Here is a 22,563-nt window from a genome sequence, read left to right as displayed (position 1 = left end):
TGATCATGAAAGAGAATTCAAAGGATTCGCTTGATATTATTTTGTTACTGTTTCCTCTACATACAGTCTATAATTTGAAGACGGAAATTGAAGTGTTTAGAAACATTATGGTAAATATTGTTCGGCCTTTAATGGATTAAAATCATTGAAAATATTCTGATAATACAACAAAAATATCCCGGAAATATACTTGATATACATATACTATTTCGTGATATAGATGATAAATAGATCGACGTAATATGTTATAACCTCTATATGTGTATAGTTTTGCAATTTTAGTAATATAATCGTGACTAATGAAATTTCAGAATATTTAGTGTAACATAGATAATATACATATCTATAAAAATTTTCGATAAATGTTCTAACACTTTCCCAATAAAAAAAAAAAAAAAATAAAAAATAATAATAATAAAAATAATCGAATTGTAATGGACAAAACACTCAATGATATCGAATGATCTCAACAAATTTCTCGGCCATTACGAACACAATGGTTTTTTGTTTCCTTTAAATTATCCATTTGTGGAAACTTTCAGTTCTTTTCCAAGCTTTGTCGATTTCTTAACACCGGTTACAAAGAGAACAAAAAACGAGAGAGCAAGTAAGCGCCTATACATAGATTCATCAACGCGGGGCAGAAAGGCAATCTGCGCACGACGTACTGTGCCGAAGAATGCCGAAGATCGGCTCGGGCCTTATACCGGTGATTCGGGCGATCTCGTTGGGTCGAGTGTTGACTCGTAACGCCGCATTGGCGCTCGATCATAACTCGGCCGTCCTGGATGATAAAAGACCGTTGTCATTTCCACTGATCAGTTATTGTTCGGCACGCGGCACGCAGAAGAACATATTCCTCTCGAAGAAGACAAATAATACGCTGGCTTTCCATCGACTATTATTTAGAAGATACTGTTGCAAGAAAGAGACAGAAGACGACAAAACGTTCAAGATGAATAGAGACCCGGCTGCCGAACAGCTGAATGAATACAAGAAAAACGTACAGGTAAATCATGCGTGGTCGTAGTAACATCAAGGATGCGCTACTAACTACACACTATAGATATTTATGCAATCTCATATTTCTACGAACTTATCGAGAAAAATAGAGTTTAAACTTATTTACTTGCTTATTGTTTACTTACTTATCGCTTATTACATACGAGTACTTTATTTTGAATATCTTATATATTTGGAATATTATTTTTTGCGCCATATATTGCTTTCCATAAATGTATGCAAGTTTGCAATCTGGATACAATGATGTAGAATCATTCAGGAAACGAAGTTTACACGTTTCAAGTTTGATAAAATAAATAGGTATCCAAGAGCAGTATGAAATAATTCACTTGCTATGTCTGTCTCTGGGAATCGTTGTATTAATTAATGTTTCGCTTTTGGATATTTGAATGTAAAACTCGCTATATCGTAGAGATTAGTTTATGTATTGCAGTTGTATAGTTATTGTTAAACATACAACATACAAAACGTACGCTCAGTTTATCCGTCACTTCGGTTCAACGTTACCATGCAACAGACTTTGATCGATGTGACAGATATAAAAAATAGCTGCAGTGTTTATCTGTAGTTTGGTAAAGCGTGGGTGGGCGATTCGAATTTTAATGAATTCGTTCTGCTGCAATGACAAATCGAAGTTCGAAGGTAAATTAATATTGTTCAAAGGTAAAGCTTTTTAAAAAATTGTAATACGTTAAGTTGACCAACAACGATGGTAAAAAGTAATGATAATGATAATGGGTACCATGAACTTTGAGCAATCGGTTCAAGGATGACTCTCTCTAACAGAGCAAGTCAAGCTGTGTTTTTTAGTGAATATCATTATCATCGTAAAAATTCTGCAACGTATTGATGAAAAGTATATTTACTTAAATATTTATGATATTATAGCATTCTTTTACTCTATTGCAGATATGGTTATGATCAATAGTCGCCATTAGTATATTTTGTAATAAAAGTTGTGTAGCAATTTATTAACAAATAGATTTATTTTTCCAAATAATAATAATCGATTATTGTAGACTACCGCAACGTCTACGAAACGTTGACCCAACGTACAAACGCAAAATACAAGCGCAAAGTGCAAATATGATTCGAAAAACCAATATCACAGCGTTCAGTAATTTGTTTGAAAAATTCTAATTTCTTCCTAGCTAAAAATTGAAATTTTTCTTAAAGTTTTCTTCAAATGAAAGATTTCATCGTTTATACCACTTTAAGTCCAAGTGATTTTAATTATAATTATAAATATTCACAGCCCGATGTTTGATTTTAGCGTTTCTCCTGTTAGTACATTACGAATACAGGCGAGTATAAATATTAATTATAAAATTGAACGTTATATTTCCATTTGATCAACATGTTGCACATAATTCGTTCGTTATGTCGATATTACATAGGATGGGGTGGTAACCGTTGTACAACCACGCAGAGGGTGATCCTGCATGATTATCGTTCCACTCTGTTCATTTGACGACTCACGATGACGACGATTCGTATGTAATCTTGCGTAAGGGTGATTTCTTATTCATCGAGTAGTTTCTATTTTTACGTCTCGTATCAGAAGTCGAAATGTATGACTCTTTTTTATAAGAAACGTTCAAGTTTGATAGGTCAAAATGTGCATGAAACATTCACGGTCAACAATCAGCGAAGATCGTTGAGGTTACGTGATCGTCAATCTTGAACTATAAATTTTCACTAGAGTTGCTTGAAATTTAAACTTCCACTAAACGAAGTTCATTTGATAATTCGAAGATATCAAGTCAACGATACGTTGCTGTAATCGTTGATTAACGAGGTTTCAATGCAGAATTTGTAGTATTTAGCCAATGATTCTTCCAGCATTGAATTTTCGTTTAACCAATGGGGAAAATTGCTTTTTATTTGATCATTAATAATAGAAACACAATGTTTCAGATTGTTTTGTAAAGAACACGTAAGACACTAAAATTTGAGATACCAGTTTTATTGAAAACGAACACCTTCATCGTGTTCTTCATTATTAATTTACTAAAGTGCAATGATAAAGTTAGAGACATTTTTAAAATCGTGGGAAGTGAAAATGCACGAAGATGTACAAAAGGTGTACATAATACGTAAAAATATCCATATTAGATAAAGATATCTAATATGCATGATAGATAAAGATATCTAAAGTAATATGCTCGTTGTAATACTCGGAGGATAAGCCAAATTTCTATTTGGATGAAAACACAAATTTGCATAAATATTTACGCTCTAAATATTATTCTTTGCAATTCAATTTTTTGTTTCGTACTCTGAACCAAAGCTCTCTCGAAAAATAAATATAATGGCAAAGAAAAGAGAGTTTAAGAAACTCTTACTAACATGGTAAAACGTGTTAGTTTAAAAGAAGCTGATATTCATAAACAGACGCTGATATTAAATTTTCTTTAAATCATAGCTGAAGCAATTTAACGAATTCTTTTCCTAGGTTCTAATATTTCGAAACGATCATTCTGAATGTAGATATGTGACGATGTAAAATTCTGTGTGACGTAATATATTTGATGGTAGGCACATGCTCCACTTATATAGTTTAAGTCAGAAGGTTGGGTATATTTTTAAGATAGTCGATACACGTACTACGGCGACGTAATTTTCTGATAATACGAAAAGGTTATTCAATTAGAAGTTATTCAATTAGGAGAGTTTATTGAAATAATTCATTAAAAGATATCGAAGATCTTTAATTTTTGATAGTTTCGATGATATCTAGGAAACGTTATTCATATAAAGTTTAATTTAAAAATAATGCAAAATTTTTGTACGCATTACAAATTTAAGTTGTACTTCTTAATCTATATTATAGCGGTCGTCACGCGTTTAGTAAGTGGATAGACTTACAAATTTCCCCCCACTCGATTTTAAGTTCGTGTTATATAAATCACATTTTTATAAGTGTATATCATACTATATATATATATATATATCGAAATAAGAAATTTCAGTATTATGTCAACATAATTTTTAGCATAAACGATAACTCAAATTAATCTGCCAATGATAACTTACTAGATTGCAATATTCAATCTACTACGTCAATCTAACTAAACGTAAATATTTTTTTATCTACTGATATATTTTCTCAAAATAAAATTTATTTTTACAAATTTTTTCAAAAAAAAAAAAAAGCAATTGATAATCTCGTGTTTGATTTTTTTTTCGACGCAAGCTACGAAGCAAAAGATTCAAAAATAAAAGACGCGAATCTCAAGTGTGATACTAGTAATTCAAAATTTTAAATACGATTTATATTGTTTCTTGAATTTTTGTGTTTCTTTGTTAGGAACCGCAATAAATATTAAAAGCAGAAGGGCTGAATGTCGTCTATTTACCATTCTAATATATAATGCTGTAAAGAAAGTAACAATAACAGGCAATAATATGAACAATAATAATAATTTTTCTTCGAAATGCTCGATGTGCTCACTCTGTTCGAACAGTTCGCGTGCTATCTTTCACTATCAAAATGAAACTAAGTTAGAATAGCAAAGTTCAATAGATTACCTGTTTCACCATGAACGTTGCGATAATAAATTCACACGCGTCTTGCAACGATTGACTAATCGTTACAGATTTCTTTTATTGTATCTTAGAAAATTGATAAACAAAATTTGCTTGATGATAGCGCGCGTGAAATCATCCTGAGTTATGAATCGGAAGAATATCTATATAATCGAAAGAAATGCATGATATGCTTTTCGATATCTCTCGTTGTGAAGAATTTTATGAGTTTATCTACAACATGTAATATTTCAACGATGACAATGTAATTTTATCGATTATCTATTTTAATTGTGATTCATAAGATCTATTTTACGGAATAATCATTCTGCAACTCACAAGTAAAGTTTTTTAAACGTGTATTGGATTTTTTAATATTACGCGATTAGTCAATAATAAATAATAAACGAATAAAATGATTAGTTACTAGAATAATAATAATAAATTAAAAATGTTAAATAATGTTAGGCTGCCAGTCATACTATTTACAGTCATATTAAGCACGATATTGTTAGATATAGTGGCAGAGATATTTATTAGTATTATGGTACTTTTATTTATATAAAAGAGAAATAATTTTGTGAGTATGTATCGTACTTGTAATGTATATCCATATTGCTCCATATTGCATATGCAAATATGTAGGTATATATATGTACACAATTGATGGTGGACGAAATAAAGAAAATAGAACGATGGCAATTAAGTAAGAGTTATTACTGATAATTATTTCTGGACGATAATAACGTTTTTATAAGTATATTTTTGAATGGTGGTATAATTTTGAATGTTAATTGCCAAGCGATAAGCTGTTAGGTAATTCATCAAACTCGTGAAAAAAAGACCATTACAAATGTAAAAAATTCAAGAAATATTCAAATAGTTCGAGCAAGCTCTTCGGAATTCTAAAAAGTGGCCAATTAATTAGCTGCATATGTAAACCATTTTACACATTTTTTAATTAAAGTCTAAGAACAAATTTTATTTAAAAGTATGAACTTTATTTTTCCATAATTAAACATTGAAATTTACGTTGAAAATTTTATTGAGATATGGCGATCAAAGTCCGATAATCTTTTAATTCAAGCGAATTGTATTGAGGTAGAATGGTGACATTTTTTTTTTAAGGTAACGACAAGAACTTATGTTAACGTGTTTCGATCTTTATTTTCCCTTTAATCAGATTTACATTTTACTGCACAATACCAGTACAGATCGATATTTCGTAGTTGTGTTTATCAGATGGGCACACGAGAGATGTCGCATGTTATTGTTCTAGAAAACTGGAACTATTATATAAAAAAAGTTCATGTTGCAATTCGTCACGAAATCGATTCAAATACTCCGATTAGAAAATATGTGAGAAAATTACAATTCTATCTTTTTCCTTCTTTTTTTTATTAGAATAATTAACAGAGCTATCTATTGATCCAGGTCGATTCACAATTTTTTTTTTTTGACTATGATACACTTCTCCGAAAGTTGTGAAAAAATGATGCATAAATAATCACAATAAAATTATGCTACAATCATAAAATTATTAACATGGTCACGTCAATAACTAAGGCAATAATACAAGCAAATAGCAATTTTGAATTCTCTTAACCACGTTCCTGCATTTCAAAAAGTCTGAAAAAATTACACGTTAATATCCATAACGAGACAGTAACATTGTAAAAATATAAACTCGATACCCGACATTATTTCAATATAAAATCAGCGTTTGAAAGATTCTGTAAAATTCTGAAAAAATTCACAGGCATGTTCGCCACGAGGAAAAATATCTCCGATTTGTTTTCATAATTTTTCATTAAGTAGAACGAAAGAAACGAAACTTACACCGCAAATTGCGTTTCGCCTTATAACTACAGAACAGAAAGGATATTCTTCGAGATGTGTACTGAATGATACGCACTCAGATCAACTTGGTTTGGAAAATTTTAAATGAGTCAAAAAGCCTGATTCCTAGAGATAAGTAAATAGATTGTTGAGGTTATTAGATGTATAAATAGAGAAACTAGTGGATAAATTGTAAGGTAGAAAATATATTTTAATACAGAAGTGTAAGTACAAGTAGGAATATAATTTGAGCTGATTCAGATCCACACGCTGGCAGTGTTACCTTATAACTGAAAACCCCGAAGACAACGTCGCCTCTCTACTGTTTATGGTCTGTCTTCGTCCCAGTCTTTTGACTATATGCTGTCGATGGCTTCAGTACTCGAGAAAACTAAACAGATCAGAGTAGAGTTTTCTTAGAAGTTTAACATAGATAAATTAAAGAAATTTAATCGGAAATAAGCGATAAGCTTGCGCGATAATTAATTAAACTGGTATTTCTAATAAAAATAGGAATTTCTTTCATACTACGATAATATCATCATATTATTTCCATATTATTATAAAAATAGCGATGTTTTTCAGTGTAAAATAATATTTCATTTACACTACGACAGCATCGTGATATTAATTTGATATCGCTATAAAAATAACGATTTATGCAACAAAGAAGATAGTTGGTTTGGAAAATTTTACGATCCTATCGTAATAGCTATTCCTATATCGCTATAATAACATTTCAATGAGATTTTAATTCTTCTAATATCAAACAGAGGGAAAGATAATGTTTGAGAAGGAGAAAGTACGATAAGAAGACAATTGAAAGACTTGTTGCTTTATCATAATTTAATGGTAGTATAAATTAAGCAGCCACTAAAGGATATTTGCGATGTCCTTCTCTTTCTTCAAAGGACTTGTGCCACTCGTAAAACTACGCTGATTCATGGTACACCGTAAAATTAATTTAGGAACAATGCCAGTCGTGAAACAAGTTGCAACATAAATTCCCACGCGATTTGCGAGACGAAGTAATCCAGGAGCCGCGCGATTCGTTTCACGGAAAAGAGGGGAACGCTGTTGGTTACATCGTCATAAATTTGAGTATGACATTTTATATTGACACGAAGCAGTCGAAAACCCCTTTTCCGTATTATGATAAGTCGAATATTTACATTCTATATTGCGTAACAGTTTGGAGTGGAACGATAATGAAATCGTTGGAATCCCTTTGAAATCTACCTATTCGACATTGTTACGAATTAAGGAATAGAAAGTAGGTAACACTACATATACACGCAAACACACAAAAGTAAGTAAAATATTGTCATTAACTACTTGGGTAGGAATTTAGTCGATGGTACGTGAGCTATGAGCGTCTGTTTAATTTCTAAAAGCAGCATTGTTTAAGTATCAGTAGATATTTATTTTAGACAAATCATTATAATAAAAAAGGTATTCGTCAAATAAAAAAGGATTAGTAATGTTCGTTAATATTATTATTTTTATTTTAGAAAATAGCTTTTGCTCGCTCTCCAGTAGTATACTTCACTTGTACACCCATTCTTTTGAATATTGAAATTATTTTAAAACGATGTAGGTGTAATTAAAGTTTAATAACAACTGGCATTGATGAAACACGTAAAACCATTGTCAAAATAAACAGTTCAGGCCAAGTGTGCGATCCAATTAAGTGAGAGATGTATTATTTTTTTTACATTTTTGAGCAAATATTAAACGTACGCGTTGTCATTTAATATAACAAGCATAATAATGTCCAAGAATTATTTTCTTTACGTAGGATCACGAAGATTTACGATTTACGAAGGTCGAGCATATTTTCTGTACGCAATTAATTAACAGCTGGACGAATCCTTATCATGTTGATACTGTTATTTCGTTGAAATCAACTGCCCACGTGAGATTACTTCAGGGAAAACAGAACACCTTTTGAAGTTTTTGCTTGAAAGAATGTATTATATCATCGAAAGTACCGATATAATTCAAACATTAAGATTAAAAGTTGAAATCTCAAGATAGTGCATATGGAAATAATATTCTAACTCTGTGTTGTACTGTAAATTCCTTTTCTCTTCTATTATCGAATATTCCTAATGTAATCATTTAAAACCGAATTTTACTATCTTATTCCATCTAAATTACATCTACAGTTTAATTCTCGCGAACTGCATCCTTTGCACAAAATTATTGAAAATTCCTAATACGATCATTTAAAACCGAATCTTGCTATCTTATCCCGTCTACATAACATCTACAGTTTAATTCTCGCAAATTGCATTCTGTGCATAAATTATTCTGAGGACGATACGTGACCTTTGTACTCGTTATTCCGTACACTCGTCATATCGTATAAAAGGTCCCTTGCGCAAATTCTCTATTTACCATACGGTATTTTTCCACTTCCTATGTACATCATCCAGTATCAGCTACTAATATGCAACATTGTTTGCAAGGTCAAAGCGTAGCTTATTTTTCTTCTTTCTGTACATTTCATGACTTTTCAAATGGGAAAGTTGATTCGTTTAAATTGGAAAATTGATCTTACGAAATAATGTTTTATTTCTAAGAATAAGAAAATCTTATTTTCTTCCATTCTTCAGAAAATAAAGAAAAATTGTCTTAGTTGAAGGGTTTTTTTATTATCGACGAAGGTTGACACATCAGTTTAGATAAGAATTCGTTTTTCTAAAAGAAGAAAGAAAGTTATTTACGACGAAATATTTCTTATTCTGAAAAAATTAATTTTTTGCTCTGGGAAAGAGACAGAGGAAAGAAAAAATAACGCGAGTCAATTAGTACAAATTACTACTTAATTTGAATGTCCTATTTCATAAAATATATTCAATTCCACTATCGTTTCAAAAATAAAGAACATCGGTTTCGTTTCAGCAACTATGTATTTGCAATAATTACACGTTACAAGGTAGCAACATATTAGACAAACATATTTCAGGTTCGTTGTTTCTCCATTATTTCGTTTTCACCGGAAAAATTATCGGTTATCGCTTCGTTCAAAATAACGCGTTATTTTCTTTTCCGTTGCAATTGTATTTTCTTCGTTAAAGATCGTATTTATTATATGGTGATTAGATAAACGAATAACGCACGATAGTTGCACGTTCTTTTTTCATTTTTATTTCGATGCACTCGGACGATTCTTGCAAGATAATTGAATCGCTAGTCGCGATTCTCCATGGAATTAGAAATTACCATCGAAATATTCCGTAGAATCGGGCATGAACGACGATAATTACTATAACGAGACTTCGAAGTGAGTCATGGACGTGGTTCGTGTACGATAAAAAATGACACTATTCTGCAACTTTGAAAAATGGTACATAGTTACATATATCGATCACTCGTAGGTAACAGATGGGCTTGGTAACGATTTTTAGTTTCAAGTTACCGATATATCTTCTCGGTAGATTTGCAAATGAATTGTCGATTATTATCGAGATTTATTACTTTTGATAAGAAGTAATGCACGAATAATATTACTTTTTGCTAATCGCCAGATATCAGACGATAGTCGTCAACTTTCCCATTTTCTATGTATCTCAGGTAGAAATCTTGATCCTATTGATGTTATTTTTTAAAGATCACTCTTCTCCAGGTACTATGTCGTAACATATAATCTTATTAGTAGACATTTGTATTAGTAACATGACTAAAATATGCGTCCTAAACAGAGGTTCTTTCATCCACTGAACGTTACAATAAACGCTTTACTTTGCATGTTTTATATACATTTTAATATTACCTATATTCTTGCCTCTTTGATATTTTTCAGAAAGATTCACAATTGCATTGCTAAAATTTTGTAAAACTCTAACTCGAAAATTCTTCGTACTTTCGGTTTCTTTCATTGCAAATTTTATTTAAACGTCGAATATCTTCGTTATTCAAGGACTATCTTATTGCCAAGAAAAGCACCAAGAGCGTAACGTAGAACAGAGTAAATGTTGGCTTCGAGATCAATTTGGAAAACAAAGTCTAAGTCTGAGTCTAAGTCAAGACTGGAAGTTAAAGATTCGTTAGAAAGGTCAGCTTGTGTCTCAATTTATTTGTTGATGAACCATTCGTTCATTTCTCATTTCGTACTTTGAGAGGCTTCGTTTTTACAATCCCTGTGTCCACTTCTCTCTGTGTGTGATATACGTATATCGCACATATAAGGAATCTGAGCTTGTATTTTTCATTAGAAAAGGGCAGTGAAATTTAACTTGCGTAGAATTACCACACACGGAAACACTTTGGCATACAGCGCAACGTACAAAATGAAACTGTTCTCGCGATATGCGATGAGTTTCACCGGTTGCATATCTACGCGGCGTTTCGAGTTAATTCCGTAACAACGGATTAGTCAATGTTGACTTTGATTATGGAATAGTACTTGCGTTGCACAAAACGCAATCCCTCGTGTAACACAGCAATCCCATCACAATAATTCGCATCGACACGTCAGATTTACTTAATTGACCGCGAAAGAACGACTCATCGCGGCACATAAAATACATTCGACGTAATCGTCATTTCAACTACGTTGATTTAAGTTATTACCAAGCTGTTGAATGTTAATAGGGAGTTTCTCGAAATAAAGCAGTCGCTTTTAGAGATAATGATATATAAATGATAAAGAAATAATATATTAATTCGAATGCAAACGAAATTAGGCGACTCGTCTTAATAATCTAAATAAAAAATCATTATAACGTAACATCTGCCTGGGTAGTAAAATAAATACAAAATATTTCATTCAAACGTATAGAAGTAAACAACACATAGAAAAGATATAAGTTTCGAGTTGAGCGTATCGAGAGAAATTGAATTTTAGTTTTAAACAAGAGCATGACACTTTCTGCAAAAATCTATAGCTCTTTCTTTATCAACGGTTTATTGTTTTCTTCAGGGCCGGAATGTATTGCTAACCGGAAATGGAAACCCGATCGCACAGAAGACAGCAAGCTTGACGGTTGGTCCAAATGGCCCTATTCTGCTTCAAGATTTCGTTTTTATTGACGAACTGTCTCATTTCTCCAGAGAAAGGATTCCGGAACGTGTGGTGCACGCGAAAGGAGCTGGTACGTTGACTCGTCACGTTTTCAACATATCGCAGGACATCTACCGAAGAATATAACGAAATATGTGTTGTTCTATGTATACATTTTATGACTATATGATAGCCTTATAGCTGTCGAGCTATAAAATACAGCAGCTAGTCTCGCGATCTACTATAGCAGAGGTATTGGAAGAATTTTTCACATGATAAAGTGCGAACAATCTGTAGAATGCAATGTTAAAGTTTGAATTTGATTTTTTAAGGTCTTAAGCTCAAGCGCGTAACTCTAAAAACTTGTTCTTAATCCTTTCGCGTTGTAAATTTAATCTTTGACGCGGCCAGGAGACCAAAAATAATATCAATTGTGTTTAGCGTACTTAAGAGACACTATATACTACAGAATCAACGACTTAAATATCAGGAATAAACGAGACAAGACATGCTTAAATTACAGCAGCACTTTGCTGGTTAATGTAAGAAACTAAATTAACGTAGGAAAGTGCTTTATAATTATAATGTATATTATTTGTAGCGTCATAGCAATATTTTTACACGTGGTTGATGAAATTTCAGGAAAGACAGTTCGATTACTTTCATCGACATATTAACGAACATAACGATCTTTCGCATCGCGGTGTCCGAATTAGCACGTAACATTCTGACGAACCATCTCATCTGCTTAACAATCATCATCTTCCGTCTCGCCGTCGTATTTCACCGCCTTCGTTTCTATCTTCCAACGGAACGAAGCAATTCACGAGAGTTGCAGTTCCAGATAGCAGCCTCGTATCGTATAATCCGACCAACGAGAAAACAAGCGAAAGAAGATGAAAAAATAAGAAGGCCGCGGGAAAACTGAAAAGTCGTAGAAGAAGTTACATATGCACAGAGGAAATATCCATAAAACGTTCGGAACGTCGGAGTAACGCGGATAACCGACCGTACTACTGAATCGTTATCTCTTCTTTGCTTTTTGTTTGGTCGCAGGTGCATTCGGTTATTTCGAAGTTACCCACGACATTACCAACTACTGTAAGGCAAAGGTTTTCTCCTCCATTGGAAAACGTACTCCGGTCGCTGTGAGATTTTCCAGCGTGGGCGGCGAGTCTGGCTCCTCTGATACCGTCAGGTAATTGCCAACGTGTACATTTCCGCTCGAACGTGCTTGCGCGAGATGCCCGCCATTCTTCGTCTCGTATTTCATACGTGTAGAAATTTTCTTATTTTCATTAGCCCCTTAAAAGGGACGAAGAATTTCCGCGCGTCGTTCTCTGGCTGGGGACTGAGCCTCAGAAAATTCTTGCTCAACGAAAGAACACTGAGTTAAGGAAGTGAAGATTTATTTCGATCGTTAACGATGAGATCAGAGATTTGTAGATCAGAAGTTTATAAATATTTCCTATTGTTCCCCTACGAGTCGCTTGCTGATTCTCGCACGTTTGCCAGAGATTTATAAAATAACGTTCATTGGAATATTTGACGGACGAAACTTGTTTCTACTTGGAATCCGTCTGTTTAGTTACGTTTGTAAGAAATTGCGTGAACATCCGTGCTCGAATAGTTAAAAATAACCACGGAACGTACATAATGGATCGATGCTTGTACTATTCACGGACAGTTACTTGCAAATTACCTGAAAAAGTAGTTTACAAAAGCGCGAATGGTCCCAAGACAATGGAGACTAATGGCCGCGAAGGGGAAACTCAGACTTCGCGCAATTCATGACAATTATGGGTTGCAAAAATGCCGGAAACGGAGCTCGAAACAACCGTTGTTTCTTGCGTACAAATCAACCGGCTTAGTCACACGGAAACGCGCGAAAAAGCGAACGCGCGCGTCGTCCTCGCGATTAATCGGCCGACTACCCAATCGTGGAAAATTTCCTTTTTTTTCTTCCCGAAGCTGTAGCTACGACAATTTTCGATGAATCACGCGCGATTTCACGGCTTTTGTCACTGTTTCTCAGTTGCGTTTTAACTTGAACGTTCAGTCGATTGTCCCTTCGATCATAATCGCGACTGAAATACGAGAGGAAGATATTTCTTCCCTGAAATAAAACTTCCTTTTACGCCGTTAATAGCAATGCTTTAGTCCTGTGAGTTTGTTTTTTCTTGCTCATCGATCGATTCTTTGTTCTCTTTCGTTCGCAGAGATCCACGTGGTTTTGCGATCAAATTCTACACCGAGGACGGTATCTGGGATTTGGTGGGCAACAACACGCCGATCTTCTTCATCAAGGACCCGATATTCTTCCCCAGCTTTATCCACACGCAAAAAAGAAATCCTGTCACTCACTTGAAGGTTTGTTATCCGATCGGTTTAGCGAGTTGTACTTTACGAAGTTGAGATTTCTTCAACACTTGCAACAGGTCGTTTTCTTTTCTATCCTTTTTTAGAGGATAGACAACGTTAGAGTCGGATCTAAATATTCATACGTTAGAGTTTTATTTTTCTGTTCCTTCTCGGATAGTTGGACATGCAGATTTTGCTCAGTCAGAGTTAATTTTTCTGTCGCCTGTTACTTTAAGTTCGTGCAAGAAACGTTACGAGTTGTACGGACTTTATAACCGACGATTATACTATTTTAATTTTGTATTCAAGCTAAATCATGTTCAAATTTATTCTGTATAGTAAGAGTTCGGTAATCGTGGTAGCTTTGTTGGCAGAGTTTATTGCCTACGAAATGGTGAAACTGATTTTGGAACTTTGCTATGCTTTGTTCGTCGCATATGAATTCGTTTCAGGTCCGAATCTGAAACTTTAGCGTTTGATTAAGAATAAGCGTTAACAATATGAAATATAAATGTTTAAAAGCGTTTCAAATGTTACTTTCTCGCGTTTCTTTTAAGCCATCCTAACGGAAATACGACAGATAGTACAACGAGGTAATTAGATTATGCGGTAGAAATAATAAAACATCTGCGAGGGATCAAAACTTGAAGACCAGCTTGTGAAGTTTATTTTGAAATTACCAAGATTGTTAGAGTAACAGCTACATGCCAGGATTGCCTGGTATCCGATCAGTAAACGATAAGTTAATTAACGTGAGATAGTATTAGAAATTTTCAGATACCTCTGGAGACTCGATTCAGGTCAGACAGTGATTAGTCTAAATCGGCCGGAACTGGAAACTTTCTTGCAGCGTAGGATTTCCTAAATACTCGTGACTTTCCGGAGTCGAGTTTCGGATACTTGTGAAATCCTACGTAGAAGCTCTTGCGATCCCCAATCGATCCTGTTCCTCGTGGAAATGCGAGCGTAGCAATGTAACGTTGAGTCGAAGCTTCTTGATCGTCGCTGCGAACTAGAACGTACACTGTGTTTTGTTTATTTAGAAGAGAACTTAGTGTATAGCCTTCGCAAATAATCTTGTACGTTGGAGAAGAAAATTGCATACAGTTGCACCGACCGATGCCATCTAACGATGTTTGCGATTTATCATTCACTGATACTGATACAGGAATTGCTAGCAGTAATTTTATTTATTAAGGGACATAGTTTATCGTTCTCGGGTTCCTATCGTTTTTATAATCGCGTGCGTTTTCGGTTTTCTCGTCGAAAAGCGCGTAATTGTACATTTATATGGTTGTTATATAGTTGTTAGCGTAGATGCGACTACATGTATGCCTTGCTATTCTGCGTACAGTGTATCCACGTTCACTAATTAGCGCGCACCAGTCTAAACGGCGTGTTAATTGAATTGTCTTGCATAGGACGCCGACATGTTCTGGGACTTCATCTCTCTGAGACCCGAGTCAACGCACCAGATCATGTTCCTGTTTTCGGATCGAGGTATTCCCGACGGTCATCGTCACATGAATGGTTACGGCTCCCATACGTTCAAGCTGGTGAACGCCGACAACGACATAGTCTACTGTAAATTCCACTACAAGGTGCGACTTTTATTATACTTTACAGGATAAGCGTCGTCGTTTTGGGGAAACCGAGGTATATGACTTGTACGATACTAGGAAATAGCGAGAGATTATGTTTGTGAAAATGTAGAACGAAAATTGAACATCGATGAGAAGGCTTCTTAAGCTTTTATGCGATGTTTGAAAACCTTAAAATACGTAGAATCAATATAGTACGCAAAGATACACATAAAATGTTTCAGATAAAATATTAATTACAATTTTTAGCAGGTGAAATAAATTGTTATTTAGATTTTATTTCTGTGTATACAACAGATTCTACGGTCTATCGACGATAGTTTATAAAATATATATATGTAACGTGATTAGAAGCTTTATTGCGTAAAGAATGTAAAACCTTGGAAACGAAAAGAGATGAGTTTAGTTCTGTTGTGTTTTGTGGAAATTAATGATACAACGGTTCGACGCGTTTGTTCGTTGTAGCTATCATTGTGATGAGGCGACTTTCTACATTTTTTATTACGCGAACGGATAGTATCAGATTGTGTCAGATTGTATTTTCCATTGTATTTTCTCGAAGAAGAAAAAAAGTCTACTTCTGTTGATTGTTTTGATCAAAGCATGGAAGCGCAGTTTTAAATTTTAAACAATTGAAGTTAAACAATTAAACATAAGATACCGTGTATCCGTGTTGAAAATACTTGTATAAGAAGATTAGCCAGTCAAAATATTTTATATTTTATTTGAAAAGATTTGTATATATCAGTTTCAAAATTACAAGGTTTAATATTTGGTATTCAATTAGTTTATAGAAACGAAAGTTAAAGCAAAAAAACTCGTTATGAATAAAAAAATATGTTTCATAAATAGCAGCGAATGTCGATTGCAGATACAAAACGGCGTAAAACACGAGAAAGAGTATAAATAATGATATACGTGAACCGAATCGAATGAATGGAATGTTTGAAAATGTGCATTTATTTTGAGAAAAAGCCGGTAGCTTATGAAATAAATTTCGAAATAAAAGAACATGAAGCTGTCGATAATATTAAACTTTAATATTATATATTACAACGTTAAATATTACGCTCAATTTTGTTCATCTGTCGAGTTTTAAAGATTATTTATCATATTAAAAATTTATATGCTTTTTAAATACATATACAATATTTTATTGTATTTTTATTTAATTTGATATAATCTAGCAAAGAATAAGGAAAGAGAAGAGATTTTGTCATAAACGAAAAATGTTTGTATGTATGCACATACTTATTCATCTCTATTCTTTTAATAAAATTATTTGAAATTATTTCAGACCGACCAAGGAATTAAAAATATCCCAGTCGATAAGGCGGCTGAATTAAGCAGCTCTGATCCCGATTACTCGATCAAAGATCTTTACAATGCGATCGCTACACATAATTATCCGACGTGGACGTTCTCTATTCAAGTGATGAAGCCGTGTCAAGTAAAGAAGTTCAGATGGAACCCCTTCGATTTGACCAAAGTAATGACAATGTAACTCGATACGTTAGATCTTGATAAAGTAATTTTATCACGTGATTTTATAAAATACAAGCGTTGGTTCAAACAACAGAGTTCGAATTTTATACGCAGGATTTAAACGATTACGTTCGTAAAAAGAGAACTAGATGAATATGCAGTCTATGATTAGTAACTATTTGTCTTATATCAACGTATCATATCAACGTATATTATATAAATTTTCCTATTCATTTATTGAAATATACGTTGAAGATGAGATGTTAAGATAAGTCACAACGAATAGCCATTGATTTTAATCGTGGAGAAATTAAAGATTCGTGTCGCGGCTGAAATTTTTAAGAAAATTTGGGATGGTAGTAAGATTTAAAGAAGCGCTTTGTTCCTATCTGAACAGGTATGGCCACATGACGAGTTCCCGCTCATACCTGTTGGTAAGCTGGTGCTAGACCGAAATCCTGAAAATTACTTTGCTGACGTGGAGCAAATAGCCTTCAATCCGGCTCACATGGTACCTGGTATTGAAGCAAGTCCTGACAGAATGCTACAGGGTCGACTATTCTCTTACGGTGATACTCAGAGGCATCGTCTTGGGCCGAATCATCTTCAGTTACCTGTGAACTGCCCGTACAAGGTAATTGCTCTCATATGCATATATAATATACTTGCATATATCAGCCAGCAAAGGAGATATTCCATTTGTATAATATGGCAATATGCGTATATCATAACGATAGTAATCAATAAGTAGATCAATTTCTCATCTGTTTTTATATTTTTTCCAATAACTGTATCGTCACTCATAATAAAAGGAAAAATAAACGAAGAATCGTTTTATTTTTTAGGCGATTTCGGCGATGAATTATCAACGCGATAGCTTTATGTCCTTCTATAATCAAAATGGTGCGCCGAACTATTTCCCCAACAGTTTCAATGGCCCACAAGAATGCCCAGCTGCTCGTTCCACAAGCTTCCACGTGAGCGGCGACGTGGGCCGTTACGACATGGTAGACGAAGAAGATAATTTCGAACAGGCAACCATATTTTGGAGACGAGTTCTCAACGATGACGAAAAAACCAGGCTGGTGAACAACCTGGTTAATAGCCTTCGTAATGCGTCAACGTTCATCGTCGAGAGGGCCGTGAAGAACTTTACGGAAGTGGACACTGAATTGGGCAAAAGACTTACCGATGGCCTTCGTAATGTTGGCGTGAGGATTAACCCTTTTGGCAAAACAGCTAGCTTGTGAACAAAATAATTCTTCCTTTTGTACTATAATCGCTGTGCTGGACTACATACGTATACTATCTAATAATTCACAGTTTTCATGGATAGAGCACGTCGTTACTTTGGTTAACATCCGTCTTTAAAAATCTTTTAACGTTTATCATATTTAATCATGTTTTTTCTTCTTTTCTCCTTTTATTATTGTACTTCTATATATTACTGGCTTCGCTTTCCTTTTTGTTACTATATCTTTTACTCTATCAGCTTCGCTTTCCTTTTTGTTACTGTATATTTTATGAATCTATAATACGTTGCATTATCTTTCCATTGAAAAAAGAGACTCAATCAAGCGTAATGCAAAGTGATTTATACGATGCATTATCTGTACGATGTCTTTGTATCGAACAATTTGTACTGTCATATCACCAATGTACGATATAAAAGTTTGTACGAAGTAATGAAAGATGTTTTGTAATTTAATATAAAAGTAAAATAAAGAGTACGGGGAGACAAGAGAACTAAATGATAAACATATTGCAATATCATTTCAGAAATGTGATTTTGGTCTTTCGCTTGAAGCTTTTCTTTCACGATATATCAATATTAAATAGTAAATTATTCAAATTGAATTATTCAACAACGCAATGAAACTAGGTACTAAAATTGACTGGAAATCTTTTTACAACAATATTTCTTTTTTTTTTTTACAACAGTAAAAAGTTGAAAGAGATTTAAATTAATTAGTATCTTCTTCAGATATGTGGTTGGTAATTTTAATACAATATAATTAGTACGCAATCACGTTGTCTATTTATTTAATATTCAGTTCACTCGATGTACTGTTTATTCAGCAACGAAACATAAACTGCTGCACTGGACAATAAAACGAGGTCTGAATATCTCTCAAGAAGATTAGGTGAGAATTATTCGCTGTTAAATGAACAAAGAACGTCAAATTAATTGTCCGCGAAAATTGTTTGCAAGTATCCTATTCATTTTACGACTTCGGTAATTATTTTCGCCGAAGGAGAACACTTCAAATTTAACGTCTCGATCTTCTCCATTGTAACAGACATTACTTGTGTAACAGACATTAATGAACAGGTATAGCCCACGATAATACCTTTTAATTCCATACTTATAATTTAATTTTAGTTCAACCCATTAGCAATGTTTTCTTATTTCATAGTAAATCGATTCTATGTGACACAAATAATATTATACACCTTACGTTAGACCGGAGTTACTTTACCTTATGATTCGTCAATAATTACGATTAAAGCTTGCCATATCCTTAACACGTTCTACTCAAACGATAGTAATTGCCGGGCCACCAATATTTATGCAAATTTATATGGCATATTTTTATGAAAATTTACTTGATTCTACAGAAATTTGTTTTGTTTATACTTCCATCAGAGTACTTTAATCTTCAACAAAATTTTTATTTAATATAAACTTTGTATCATGCTTTGTTCATTTTTGCCAATTACGTGCATTCTGTGTTTCTTCATTTTTAGATTTTCTATAAATTCATAAAATACCCGTCATTTAATTATAAGAAACAGTCGACTTTAGAAGTACTTTAATCTTTTACCACATTTATATTTAATGTAAACTTCGTATCATGCTTTGTTCATTTTTGCCAATTACGTACATTCTATGTGTTTCTTCATTTTTAGATTTTCTATGAATTCATAAAATACCTGTCATTTAGTTATAAGAAACAGTCGACTTTAGAAGTACTTTAATCTTTTACCACATTTATATTTAATATAAACTTCGTATCATGCTTTGTTTATTTTTGCCAATTACGTACATTCTATGTGTTTCTTCATTTTTAGATTTTCTATGAATTCATAAAATACCCATAATTTAGTTATAGGAAACAGTCGACTTTAGAAGTACTTTAATCTTTTACCACATTTATATTTAATATAAACTTCGTATCATGCTTTGTTTATTTTTGCCAATTACGTACATTCTATGTGTTTCTTCATTTTTAGATTTTCTATGAATTCATAAAATACCCGTCATTTAGTTATAAGAAACAGTCTACTTTAGAAGTACTTTAATCTTTTACCACATTTATATTTAATATAAACTTCGTATCATGCTTTGTTTATTTTTGCCAATTACGTACATTCTATGTGTTTCTTCATTTTTAGATTTTCTATGAATTCATAAAATACTCGTCATTTAATTACAAGAAACAGTCGACTTTAGAAGTACTTTAATCTTTTACCACATTTATATTTAATGTAAACTTCGTATCATGCTTTGTTCATTTTTGCCAATTACGTACATTCTATGTGTTTCTTCATTTTTAGATTTTCTATAAATTCATAAAATACCTGTCATTTAGTTATAAGAAACAGTCGACTTTAGAAGTACTTTAATCTTTTACCACATTTATATTTAATATAAACTTCGTATCATGCTTTGTTCATTTTTGCCAATTACGTACATTCTATGTGTTTCTTTATCTTTAGATTTTCTATGAATTCATAATATACCCATAATTTAGTTATAAAAAATAGTCGTCTATCCAGAACTAATCGATATCGTTCAATTTATAGATACAACTTTAACGTTTCGTCTCTCACGGTCGTCCGATAAGGAACTACGGGTAAGGAAATATCAGCGAAGTTTTTCCTTGACCAAGATAATCTCAATGAAGATATTAATAAATAGAATAACGTTGGTTTGCGAAATTCTGGTTTATCAACGAGGAAAAATTCACAACTCCAAGTCTACAGTGAATCCCGGTGGTATTTACACGTTGCTTGAACAAAGATGATGTACATTTTATCCTACGTATAAGCGGAGCTCGGTGAACGAGATGACATGTTCGACAAGTGTACAATATCTGCTTTATGGCGCAATGGATCAGCACATTATACCGTTATGTAAAGAAACAAAGTGAAATATTTTGTTTCTGATCGATTGTTTAAAATTTCATCAACCACCGGAAAATATGATATCAGTAACTCGGTTGAAAAAAAGAAATTGAAATATCGTTGACTTTTACAGGTTTTTGACAGCATCGGTTCGTCTTATAAAATTTTGCAGTTACCGACGATTGATTAACAATTCTTAAATTGTTTTTGATAGAAGTGGGATTAATATTAAAAGTATGATATAGCGGTAGAAAATTTGTAATGGTGTAGGGATATCAGGTGTTTTTCACGGTAGTTTATCTTACAGTATTGATATAGCTTATAAAGTTACAGTATTATAACGTTTGATTTAATTATACGTATTTTTGTATTTTCTCAATCACACGTTTACCAATTTTTCTATTACACAACGTAACGTTCTGTATCACATAGCGTAAAAAAAAAAAAAAAAATGAAAAGCAGAGTATTATACTTTCTAAGTTATGTCGCGTGATTCAGGTGCTTATCTTTGAGTGCACAGGGAAGATTTATTTTTCGAGAAAATATGATACGAATGAATTATTAGATTTAACGTAAATTAACTATGTATACGGAAAGTCCGTAATTTAAATTTGTGCTAAATAAAGTTTCTTAATCGAATGCAATATTCTATGCGTTTTTAATTTTCCTTCATAAACAATATCGTAGTATCTAATAAGAGAATGTACGTCCACATCAAGAAATACTACTTCTATTTGAAATGGCTACGTAAATACCAAGTATATATACCTTGAAGGGAAGCAAGTATTAAAAGCTTTTAACTTTATAAAAAAATATGGCAGTATATTTACATTCTGAAAATATCCAATTTTGGCAAGTACTCTGTCTCTGAAAAATATGTATGCGATGAAAATATCTAGGAATAACTAAAAGAGAATTTTAATCATATCTTTCCTTAAATCTTATATCGAAAATAAATCATACTTTTGTGTGGTAACGTTACCTTGAACGAAAAATTTTCCCTTCCGTTAAATTATATTAGTCCTTAATTAAGATTGTAATTTCTAAATAATCGATGTTGTCAATTTTTTATTAATTTTATTAATTTCCACTTAGAAAGCGATATGTTGTTATTTATCATCGGAATGGTTGCAAAATTTTCATTCAACCGCATTGTCATCTGTTGAACAGAAAAGATTTATAAATTTATTAGACGCATGCGACGAACCTAACAAAATACTTAAATTATTTCAAGATATTTCTTCCTTCGTTATAAAAGATAGAAAGGAAATTTTATAAAAATTTCGTAATTATAAAATATGGTACAATTTGTACATTAATTTACAGTTGTGGTTCCAAAATTATAGTCGCAGTTCGCAGTAAGAGAAGATAAATCTTTGAAGGTTTTATTTTATTTATATATTTTATTTCATTAAATTGAAATTGTATTATTTATAAAATGAAATTTAAGCTCGGATTATGAAATACGAAAGGAAAAGATCGTGACTTTGAAACATCGGTCATAACGACAATAACACTGATTGAAAGGAATGGTATGCGTGTGGGAAAACCCAATGTTTCAGATAACGGAAATTCTTTAACGTTTATCTG

At 32.8% G+C, this 22,563-nt stretch overlaps 1 protein-coding gene and 1 long non-coding RNA gene across 3 annotated transcripts; one reads left to right on the top strand and one right to left on the bottom strand.

Annotated features, from left to right (window-relative positions):
- Positions 1-634: 634 nt before the first annotated feature.
- LOC126915341 (catalase) lies at positions 635-21,617 on the top strand. Of its 2 annotated transcripts, XM_050719935.1 has the most exons (9): positions 639-1,009; positions 11,318-11,489; positions 12,455-12,596; positions 13,618-13,768; positions 15,181-15,360; positions 16,658-16,849; positions 17,243-17,479; positions 17,691-18,056; positions 20,653-21,617. In XM_050719935.1, the coding sequence occupies exons 1-9, from the start codon at positions 680-682 to the stop codon at positions 20,662-20,664; spliced, it is 1,782 nt and encodes a 593-aa protein (XP_050575892.1). In that variant the 5' UTR covers positions 639-679; the 3' UTR covers positions 20,665-21,617. The 2 variants fall into 2 exon arrangements, with proteins under 2 accessions (XP_050575890.1, XP_050575892.1); XM_050719933.1 differs by lacking the exon at positions 20,653-21,617 and having other exon boundaries at positions 635-1,009; positions 17,691-18,603.
- Positions 6,577-10,770, bottom strand: LOC126915352 (uncharacterized). Its single transcript, XR_007710176.1, has 2 exons — positions 10,510-10,770; positions 6,577-6,781 (listed from the first exon to the last, which is right to left on the bottom strand). It is a non-coding gene; the product is annotated as an uncharacterized LOC126915352 (long non-coding RNA).
- Positions 21,618-22,563: the final 946 nt, after the last annotated feature.

This window comes from Bombus affinis, chromosome 4, assembly GCF_024516045.1.
Source record: "Bombus affinis isolate iyBomAffi1 chromosome 4, iyBomAffi1.2, whole genome shotgun sequence".
Classification (NCBI taxonomy): Eukaryota; Metazoa; Arthropoda; class Insecta; order Hymenoptera; family Apidae; genus Bombus; species Bombus affinis.
The sequence above is the reverse complement of the archived record's forward strand: the minus strand, read 5'-3'. Positions and strand labels throughout refer to the sequence as shown.